Consider the following 11,561-nt stretch of genomic DNA (forward strand, 5'->3'; position numbering starts at 1 on the left):
CTGTTGTCTCCCTGTCGTCTCGCATGGGTTGCACTGCCTCACTGCTAGCTGTTCCGTAGCGTTAGCGTTGTAGCCGGTGGGCGCTCCCACGTCTGGGGTCACGTTTGGCTTGTGTGTTACGTGGTCATCACACGAGTTAAAGGGGTCTTCACACGAGTTAAAGGGGTCTTCACACCAGTTAAAGGGGTCATCACACGAGTTAAAGGGGTCATCACACGAGTTAAAGTGGTCTTCGGGTGTGTTCCCATGTCTTTTGGTGTTTGGTTTTTACGTTATGTGTTCCATCACGTGTGTCATGGTTTTGTTTGGGAGAGATGCTCGTGTTTTTGTCTGTTGTCAAGCGTCTTCATTTGTGTAACCGTGAATATATGCATTCTAGAGTCCTCACTATGTGTGTGTGTCTGTCTGTTTCTGTGTGTGTGTGTCTGTGTGTGTGTGTGTGTGTGTGTGTGTGCGTGTGTGTGGTGTGTGTGTGTGTGTGTGTGTGGTGTGTGTGTGTGTCTGCAGCATGATGGAGTACGACACAGAGAACATGAACTCTGATGAGATCTACAGCTCTCTGCGTGGCGTGACCGAGGCCATCCAGAACTTCAGCTTCCGCAGTCAGGAGGACGTGATGGAGCCCGTCAGACGAGACGGCAAACGAGACGACCCGGTCAGTGCTCACACTTTAGGGCCCTGTTCCTATGCAACGAGACTGTTTTACAGACTGTTCCTATGCAACGAGACTGTTTGTTTTACAGACTGTTCCTCAGCAACAAGACTATTTTACAGACTGTTCCTATGCATCAAGACTATTTTACAGACTGTTCCTCTGGCAACAAGACTGTTTTACAGACTGTTACCATGCAACGAGACTGTTTTACAGACTGTTCCTCGGCAACAAGATTGTTTTACAGACTGTTCCCATGCAACAAGACTGTTTTACAGACTGTTACCATGCAACAAGACTGTTTTACACACTGTTCCTCGGCAACGAGACTATTTTACAGACTGTTCCTTGGCAACAACACTGTTTTACAGACTGTTCCTATGCAATAGTAGTATTAATAGTTGTAACAATAGAAAAACAAAAGGCAAAACAATGTTATTAAAGCCTAATTATTATTTTCAACCGTCAATACCATTCTTTGTTATAGTATAGTGTATTAGTGTGGTAAAGTTCAGATATTACATTTAATATTATTGGTTAATTAATAGTTATTAATATTGGTTATGGCATGCTAATATATGGTCATAAAGGACAAACACAACAGTAATACTAATGAAATACATATAATAATGTAAAGTAAATAAAATATAAGTAATAGTAAAGTAATCCATCCACCTTCCCCTCCCCCCCCAGGCCGGAGGTGTGGCGTCGTCGGGGGCAGACCAGCGGCAGGGTACGGACGTGGTGGAGAGCGGCGGTCGGACTGCCCTGGACAACAAGACGTCTCTGCTGAACACGCCCTCGCCCCGCTCCTTCAGCGGGCCGCGCTCGCGCGACTACAACCCCTACAACTACACCGACACCATCAGCGGCTACGACCGCACTGCCCTTAAAGAGGCCATGTTTGACGACGACGCCGATCACTTCAGAGATGGTCAGTCCCTTCAAATATAGGATCCCACACTTAAGCTGTGTGTGTGTGTGTGTGTGTGTGTGTGTGTGTGTGTGTGTGTGTGTGTGTGTGTGTGTGTGTGTGTGTGTGTGTGTGTGTGTCACAGAGCAGTGACTGTACACTGATTCGACAACGGCAAACTTAGGAAACATAGATTCTGCACATTGACTTCGGATACTCACCTGTACATACTCACCTGTGGATACTCACCTGTACATACTCACCTGTACATACTCACCTGTACATACTCACCTGTACATACTCACCTGTACATACTCATGGATACTCACCTGTACATACTCACCTGTACATACTCATGGATACTCACCTGTTCATACTCATGGATACTCACCTGTACTCATGAATACTCACACACTGGCACTCACCTGTACACATACTCATGGATACTCACCTGTACATACTCACCTGTACATACTCACCTGTGGATACTCACCTGTACATACTCATGGATACTCACCTGTACATACTCATGGATACTCACCTGTGGATACTCACCTGTACATACTCACCTGTACATACTCATGGATACTCACCTGTACATACTCACCTGTACATACTCATGGATACTCACCTGTACATACTCATGGATACTCACCTGTTCATACTCATGGATACTCACCTGTACTCATGAATACTCACACACTGGCACTCACCTGTACACATACTCATGGATACTCACCTGTACATACTCACCTGTACATACTCACCTGTACATACTCACCTGTGGATACTCACCTGTACATACTCATGGATACTCACCTGTACATACTCACCTGTACATACTCATGGATACTCACCTGTACACACTCATGGATACTCACACACTGGCACTCACCTGTACATACTCCTCTTCACAGGCCGGCGACAGGAAGGTGGTGAAAATAAGATCATGCATCCCAAAACCTTACCCACAGGTAAGACTCAGCCCATGTGCTTCACCTGTGTCTCTTTCTCCGTCTGCATGATTAGTGTTTTTAAAGCACAACATCACAATGTCTCGTCACGCAGAGAACAGGCTTTTCTACCACTGAGACGAGAAATACTCTTTTCTGATTGGCTGGCAGGTGTCCATTAATTCTCAATAACGGGACACCTATTAAGTAGATCTGGTGAAAAAGTTAAATCACCCTTCTATATCAATGCTCTGGAAACTATAATAACCAATAACCATAGTGAATGACAATCCACAGAGCCAATCCACAGAGGCTACTACAGTGAGTGTGTCGTCAAGAATGAATGAAAAAAAAAAAAAAAAACATATTCTCTCATTTTCCCCCTCTCTAATGGTGTAAAGGCGATATATTCTGTGGTTAAATAACATGTTATCTGGACAGCCAACAAGTTAGCAAGCATAGAATCAAAAACAGCTAGCAAGCTGAAGGATTTGGGTTTAGCAATGTGGAATCAACCGTAGCTAAGCCTAATAACCAAACTACCCAACGTTATTCTTAATATTACTACGAATGAAACAGGTTGCCTTCTTTTAAACAGAACTAAATGTTTCTGTTGTGGGCTATACATACTTTCCTAAATACATGTGTGGCAACCGGTTTATAAGTGGGATAACGGCCTTCGGAGTGTTACGTTGTAGGAAATTAATGAACTTGACTATTGAGCTCTTTGCCTCCGCCTCGTCCATTGAGTTGGTGTAACGGGGCTGTTATCCCCTACCTAACTACACTTCCTGTTCCCCTTCACATCTCCTCATTATCCCCCCTCTTCATTATCATCCTTCTCTTGCTCTCTATCTCTCTCTCTCTCTCTCTGTCTCTCTCTCTCTTGCTCTCTATCTCTCTCTCTCTCTCTCTCTTGCTCTCTCTCTCTCTTTCTCCCTTCTCTCTCTCTCCTCTCTCTGCCCCCCCCCCCCCCCCGGCCTTTTCTCTTGTCATTTAAATGACATTTGAACACATTGTGAACATGTTTAACATGAGATCATGTTTCCAAAATGAATATTAAAATAGTACAGATAGTAAACCTAGTAAAAATCTCTCTCTCTCTCTCTCTCTCTCTCTCGCTCTCTCTCTCTTTCTCCCTCTCTCTCATGTTTCCAAAATGAATATTAAAAGTCTGTCTCTGCTCTCTCTCTCTCCCCCCTCTCCCCCCCAGGTACGGTGCAGTTGCTGGAGCTGGTGGGGGACCTGCTGAAGGAGCTGTCGGGTGTGGGTGAGCGGGTGGAGGAGCGGCGGGCGGCGCTGCTGGAGCTGCTGAAGGTGACGAGGGAGGACAGCCAGGCCGTGTGGGACGAGCACTTCAAGACCATGCTGCTGCTGCTGCTGGAGACACTGGGGGACAAAGACGTGAGGGAGCGCTGACACACACACACACGCACACACTCACACACACTCTCACAGACACACACGCACACGCACACACACGCGCACACACAAGCACACACACACGCACACACACACACGCACACGCGCACACACACACAAGCAAGCAAATGACTGTTGATGGCCATGCTTCTGCTACTGCAAACACAAGACACACATACACACACACACACACACACACACACAGTATCACAGTATAATTATAACAATCTAAACAGATCTGGGAACTGAATTTTGCTAAAGGTCTTGAGATCTAATGTTCTGTGAGTTTAAATGCAATGGATCTGATCTGTTTCCCCTCCCCTGCAGCACACCATCCGGGCCCTGGCGCTCCGGGTTCTGAGAGAGGTCTTGCGGAACCAGCCGGCCCGATTCAAGAACTATGCAGAACTCACCATCATGAAGACCCTGGAGGCCCATAAGGACTCCCATAAAGAGGTACCGCATGACCGCATGAGGAACAGCCTTTCTTTATCTGTGCTCAGAGGAACAGCCTTTCTGTATCTGTGCTCAGAGGAACAGCCTTTCTGTATCTGTGCTCAAAGGAACAGCCTTTCTGTATCTGTGCTCAGAGGAACAGCCTTTCTGTATCTGTGCTCAGAGGAACAGCCTTTCTGTATCTGTGCTCAGAGGAACAGCCTTTCTGTATCTGTGCTCAAAGGAACAGCCTTTCTGTATCTGTGCTCAGAGGAACAGCCTTTCTGTATCTGTGCTCAAAGGAACAGCCTTTCTGTATCTGTGCTCAAAGGAACAGCCTTTCTGTATCTGTGCTCAGTGGAACAGCCTTTCTGTATCTGTGCTCAAAGGAACAGCCTTTCTGTATCTGTGCCAGGAGGAACAGCCTTTCTGTATCTGTGCTCAAAGGAACAGCCTTTCTGTATCTGTGCTCAAAGGAACAGCCTTTCTGTATCTGTGCTCAGAGGAACAGCCTTTCTGTATCTGTGCTCAAAGGAACAGCCTTTCTGTATCTGTGCCAGGAGGAACAGCTTTTCTGTATCTGTGCTCAAAGGAACAGCCTTTCTGTATCTGTGCCAGGAGGAACAGCCTTTCTGTATCTGTGCTCAAAGGAGGAACAGCCTTTCTGTATCTGTGCTCAAAGGAGGAACAGCCTTTCTGTATCTGTGCTCAGTGGAACAGCCTTTCTGTATCTGTGCCAGGAGGAACAGCCATTCTGTATCTGTCCCCTGGCCTGCTTGGTGCCTGCATCTGTTCCTGTAGTGCCATAGAGAGCTGCATTTTCAATGTGATGTTTCTTTGCTGGGCTTGGCCCATAAGCGTGTATGTGGCCTTGAGAATCCCTGTTCCTGAAGTTTGGATGTAAGATGGTTGGATGGTTTATGCCTATCGGCCTGTCACTCACTCTCTCTCACTCTCGCTCGCTCTCTCTCTCTCTCTCCCCATCAAACTCTATCCAAGTCTTGCCAATGTAGTCTTTTATTAATGTTAGTGTTAGGGGCGACAGTGGTACAGGAGGTAGAGAAGTCGTTTAGTAATCAGAAGGTAATCAGAAGGTCGCTAGTTCGATTCCCTGTCGAAGCGTCCTTGAGCAAGACACTGAACCCCTAATTGCTCCTGATGTGCAGTGTGCCATCAGTGTAAATGTAAAATGTGTATACCTTGTAAGTCGCTTTGGATAAAAGCGTCTGCTAAATGACTAAATGTAAATGTAGTATGCCTTACTCTCTTACTCAGACACTGCTCTCTCTCTCTCTCTCTCTCTCTCTCTCTCTCTCTCTCTCTCTCTCTCCCCATCAAACTCTATCCAATGCCTATGCCAATGTAGTCTTTTATTAATGTTAGTGTTTTATGTAGTATGCCTTACTCTCTTACTCAGACACTGCTCTCTCTCTCTCTCTCTCTCTCTCTCTCTCTCTCTCCTTCTCTCACTCCATTCCCCTTAGGTGGTGCGTGCGGCGGAGGAGGCTGCCTCCACCCTGGCGACCTCCATCCTACCGGAGCAGTGCATCAAGGTCCTGTGCCCCATTGTGCAGACGGCCGACTACCCCATCAACCTGGCCGCCATCAAGATGCAGAGCAAAGTCATCGAGCGCATCTCCCAGGAGTCCCTAGTTCAGCTGCTCCCCGACATCATCCCAGGCCTGCTACAGGTACGAACACACACCTCACCTTTAACTAACCGCTACAGGTATGAACACACACCTCACCTTTAACTAACCGCTACAGGTATGAACACACACCTCACGTTTAACTAACCGCTACAGGTATGAACACACACCTTACCTTTAACTAACCGCTACAGGTATACACACACCTCACCTTTAACTAACCGCTACAGGTACGAACTCACACCTCACCTTTAACTAACCGCTACAGGTATGAACACACACCTCACCTTTAACTAACCGCTACAGGTATGAACACACACCTCACCTTTAACTAACTGCTACAGGTATGAACACACACCTCACCTTTAACTAACCGCTACAGGTATACACACACCTCACCTTCCCCAACTAACCGCTACAGGTACGAACACACACCTCACCTTTAACTAACCGCTACAGGTACGAACACACACCTCACCTTTAACTAACCGCTACAGGTACGAACACACACCTCACGTTTAACTAACCGCTACAGGTATACACACACCTCGCGTTTAACTAACCGCTACAGGTATACACACAACTCACCTTCCCCAACTAACCCCTACAGGTGCAAACACACACCTCACCTTTAACTAACCGCTACAGGTATGAACACACACCCCACCTTTAACTAACCGCTACAGGTACGAACACACACCTCACGTTTAACTAACCGCTACAGGTATGAACATACACCTCACGTTTAACTAACCGCTACAGGTATGAACACACACCTCACCTTTAACTAACCGCTACAGGTATACACACACCTCACCTTCACCAACTAACCGCTACAGGTGCAAACACACACCTCACCTTTAACTAACCGCTACAGGTACGAACACACACCTCACGTTTAACTAACCGCTACAGGTATGAACACACACCCCACCTTTAACTAACTGCTACAGGTATGAACACACACCTCACGTTGACGTCATCCTTGGCCTGTACCGGTATGGAAAGACAAGCTTTTGTCCATTTGTCTTAACAACAATTCGTTTAATGGGAAACCATACAGAAGCCCTTTGAAGCGGTAATCGATGTCCCTCCAAAACAGGAGGAAGTGAATCATGATTGTATTTTTAATTTCCTTTTTTTTGTGCATGTCTCTCTCTCTCTCTCTCTCTCTCTCTCTCTCTCTCTCTCTCTCTCTCTCCCCGTGTGTGTGTGTGTGTGTGTGTGGTGTGTGTGGTGTGTGTTTTTTCAGAGCTACGATAACACTGAGAGTAGTGTACGCAAAGCAAGTGTGTTCTGCCTGGTGGCTATCTACTCTGTGATTGGAGAAGACCTCAAGCCACATCTGGCCCAGCTAACTGGCAGCAAGGTACCCCAGACCCCCGTCTACCTTCACCATCTACCTCACAACGTCATCCTGCTAGACAGTACCATGACACTCACATGTTGTTATCATGGACACACACACACACACACACACACACCACACACACACACACACACACACACACACACACACACACTCACAAAAAAAATCCTGAAATGAACACTCAACCTGCGAAGCCATTAACTGCATGTTTTGTCGGTGTAATTCATTTTTGAAAAGAAAATGTTCTGTTGATTTAAGGGTTTCTTCTACACCTGCTTTAGTGAAAAGGTTTTGAAGTTGTTACTCCAACATTACTCTACACATGTCCTCAATCATGTGATTTTGTGCCAAAATAGACAAAGTTTCCTGTTTCTCACTCAGTCCTGCTGGTTGAAAACCCTGCCCTGTCAATTTTGCTGTTGTGGGTGGGTGGCTGGGTGGGTGGGTGGGTGTGTGTGTGTGTGGGTAAACCTCCCTCCCTGACACCTTAAGAGGCGTGTGTGTGGTGTGTGTGTGTGTGTGTGTGTGTGTGTGTGTGTGTGTGTGTGTGTGTGTGTGTGTGTGGGTAAACCTCCCTCCCTGACACCGTAAGAGGTGTGTGTGTGTGTGTGTGTGTGTGTGTGTGTGTGTGTGTGTGTGTGTGTGTGTGTGTGTGTGTGTGTGTGTGTGTGTGTGTGCGCGCGCGTCCATAATGTAAATGGCATTGGTCCTGTGTCCCCAGATGAAGCTGCTGAACCTTTACATCAAGAGGGCCCAGACCACCAACAGCAACAGCTCCAGCTCCTCAGACGTGTCCTCCCACAGCTAAACACCAAGCCTCCAGTCGTCACGTCACGTCACCGCTCCACCGCTCCAGGCCCTAACGTCACACACCCCCCTTCACCTTCAACCTTCATCTTCATCCAGAAGTCCTCATCGCAAGCAAGACACTTTATCCCGCTGCAAATCAGTGTTCTTTTTCCTTTGTCTAGCCCATCGTTGACCAATGTTTTTATTTTTGTTTATTTTTGTTATGTTTTTCTCCTTCGGTAATTCTGTTAACTCAGTTGCTCTGTTTATGAATGCGTGGTTGTGTACACCTCTGTGTACACGGTTATTCAGAATAATGTCTGTTTTTTTTTTGTTTTGTTTTATTTTGTTGTTGTTGTTGTTGTTGAATGTAAGAGACTCTTTTGGGTCTCTATGACAACGCTGCCTCATGGCTCTCCAGAACATTCTGATGTGAGATCAGTCATATTTGGAACAAAGACACATTTATGGGCATTTCAAAATTGTACTGTAAGTGTTAAAACTCTTCTGGAAAAAAAGAAGGTCTGCAATGGAGTATCTACCTGATCTATTAGTGTTCACATTGCCCACGGAAGATGAAGAAACTGTGACGTTTTAGGGAATTGTTCCATTTCTGTAACCATATTTGGCACGCTTGTTGTTTGGGAATGGGTTTTTTGTTTGGTCTTCAGTTACAATCTTTCACTTCGGGTTTGTTTCTGTGTGCTAAGACTGTCGGATCAACATTTGGCTGGCCCAGTGATTCACATTAGGCAATTCTGATTTGTTCCTACTCAGAGGTCGAAGGTCAAAATGAGGAAGATGAGAGACTTTTTCGTTATTTTCAATCCGTGTTTTCCGTTATTTTAAGGACCACTTAATTGTGAAGTGATTTCATTCCTTTGTCCTTTTGTTTTGAGGACCAGATTATGTAAGAAAGTGGAATATATGAACATGACTGCGTATCAGGAGTGTTAATTTAAAAGAAGTGATAGAAATCCGAGTAGAATTGGCTGTTCCCTGAGAAACAAGTTGATGCTGGAATTTGTAAACCTTAGCAGTGTTTGGTTTTGTTCTTGAAGTCCCCAAATAGAACATGACTTGGCATAAATGAAATTAACCTAATTGATAGAGGGAGGGTGGGGGTGGGGTCTTGGACAATCTCAGTTTTAAAGTGTTTGTACGTTTCTTTGTTCAAGCTTTCCTTTAGATTATACATTGCCTTCAGTGTGCCAGAGGGCAACATGAATATTCTCACAGAAAGATGTGCGGGTATCGGCCAAAAAATGACTATGTAGGATGTTTTCCAGAGCAATAATCTTACAAAGAAAAGAGAAAAAAAAATCCAAATTGGATTTGCTTTTATTCAGTGCACTGTTACAAAAAGAAAGAAAAAACACGTGTCCCAACCCATTATAACCCCTTTTTCCTTGCGTCGCCATCATTCTTGTGGCTTGCAAAAGGTGAAGTTCAAGGACATTCTTAGCCGCTTTACATACAGAAGCATGACGTCTAACCTAATGTACTAACTGAATGTGTAAGAAGTACATAATGTGGCTGTATGTGTGTGTGTGTGTGTGTGGGGGGGTCCTGACAACACTAGTTGGCCTTAATGAGTTTTGTCTTACAGCATGGGGGTATCCCATGTTAGGAGTTCTCTTAGCCCTGTCATGGGGATGGGGGGGAGGGGGGGTTCAGTGCTTTGGAAGAGTACTTTGGATGGAGGCAGTGATTTTTAATATGATTTTCATCCATGTCTTATCTATTTATGGACGTTATCTGCCTGTTATCTCTTCCCTGATGTGATTGTAGAGCTTTGGGCAGTTTTTAAATGAAAAGCTTTATATAAATATACACACACCTCTCAAACGAAGGCCACTGCTTTGCCAGGTTTTGACACGTAGTGTAAAAATGACTCACTTTTCTTTCGCACGCTAAGCACGTTTCCTTTCAGTTGCGTTTTTAGCCACTGCAAGTCTTGCAAAAACCAAATCAATCTTTTTTTTCTTCTTTTTTTTTAATCTTCCCCTCTTTGGCCCACCTGTGCATTTGGCTACCTGCCTGTTTCGCCTACGCGTAGGATGCCCCTACCTGAGCTAATGTACTGTCTGTTTCGCCCAATCGTAGGATGCCCCTAACTGAGCTAACGTGCTGTCACTACCTGCTCCTGAAAACCTCAAAGCTGGAAATGTAACTCCGAGTGTACGCCCTGCTACAGGGACTCCTGTTTCTAGACTGTTTAGTCTTCTCTACCCACATTTGGAAATATCGCCTAGTTCCAGACAAGTTTTAAGTGAAAATGCACACTTGAAATAGTGTCTCCACTGATTCCTGATAACAGGACCATCTGTTTTCTTTTCTTCCACTTGGATCATCTGCAAATGAACTAGGAACTGTTTCCCCAACACCTGCTCGGGAGAAAGCCAGTGTTCAGTAGAAGGCAGTTTGTTAAAGTTGGCAGACGATTACGTATTGCTTTGTTGCTCTGCTAATGTTGACCATTAGGAATAGTGTACTTGCAAACTGCTTACTGCGCATGTCCTTGCTCTCTTTCTTTCTTTAATTCCCTCTCAGCTCCTGTGATATAATATCCATATCTGTATTTATGTTTATTTTTCTTTGAGTGTATTATTAAAAAAAATGTAAATATGACCCTTTTTTTTTTTTTTTTGTCAAGTCACTTGTGATGGAATTTGCAAAATGAACTTAATTTTGCTTTAGAAATAAAACAAAACCTCAGTTTTCCATTTTTGAGTCTGATCTAAGGCCGTCTGAAAGTGTTTGGATCACCCATTGTTTGGAGTTTCTCTTTGGTCTCTGTTAGTGTACAAATTCAGTTTTTATCCGAGATCCATACCCAAAGGCAATGCCATGCCAGACCTTCTGCCCAAATAACTACAATTTCCCCATTATCAGTCCTCTTTCTTCCAGTTATCGTCTCAGTTGCGGGATTTACTGCAGCCATTTTGGCTCACTAACGAGCAGTTGCGTCATTCTTTCACTTGGTGCCATTGTTGGCGCGGCTGGACCCAGACTGCGAGGCCCCTGCGTTGGAATAATGAATAGAGTTTTTGTAGTGAAGTCTTACTTGGATCTTCCAAAGGATATCTTTAAACACTTCCATGTGCTTCCAAATGTTCAGCTTGATAGTCCCTTTTGAATGCGGGCATGCAAATATGAATTAGTACAATATCAGCTTTGCAATTTGTTTTGTCCAGTTTCGTGAGAAGTTGGTAAGGCAAATGACACGGTGTACTCGGTGGAAATTTACGTAAAACTAATTGCGTTTTTTATGTGCTTTAAAAAAAATGCTCAAAGCTAATAATGCATTGTTTTGTCCTATCCATGTGAAATATATACATGTGTTGTAAGTGTGTGTGTGTCTAAAGTCTAGGTTAGA

General features: G+C 44.8%; 1 protein-coding gene across 15 annotated transcripts in view; it reads left to right on the forward strand.

The window, feature by feature from the left end:
- The window catches only part of LOC105905651 (CLIP-associating protein 1-B), a 74,628-nt gene extending 65,328 nt beyond the window's left edge, over window positions 1-9,300 (forward strand). For all 15 annotated transcript variants that reach the window (XM_031558470.2, XM_031558471.2, XM_031558476.2 and 12 more), the window contains 8 exons: window positions 508-655; window positions 1,346-1,586; window positions 2,483-2,539; window positions 3,732-3,922; window positions 4,268-4,396; window positions 5,860-6,066; window positions 7,277-7,393; window positions 8,115-9,300. In XM_031558470.2, the coding sequence (XP_031414330.1) occupies window positions 508-655; window positions 1,346-1,586; window positions 2,483-2,539; window positions 3,732-3,922; window positions 4,268-4,396; window positions 5,860-6,066; window positions 7,277-7,393; window positions 8,115-8,201 (1,177 nt within the window). In that variant the 3' untranslated portion in view covers window positions 8,202-9,300. The remainder of the gene's footprint in view (window positions 1-507; window positions 656-1,345; window positions 1,587-2,482; window positions 2,540-3,731; window positions 3,923-4,267; window positions 4,397-5,859; window positions 6,067-7,276; window positions 7,394-8,114) is intronic.
- Window positions 9,301-11,561: the final 2,261 nt, after the last annotated feature.

This window comes from Clupea harengus, chromosome 21 (assembly GCF_900700415.2).
Source record: "Clupea harengus chromosome 21, Ch_v2.0.2, whole genome shotgun sequence".
NCBI classification, from domain to species: Eukaryota; Metazoa; Chordata; class Actinopteri; order Clupeiformes; family Clupeidae; genus Clupea; species Clupea harengus.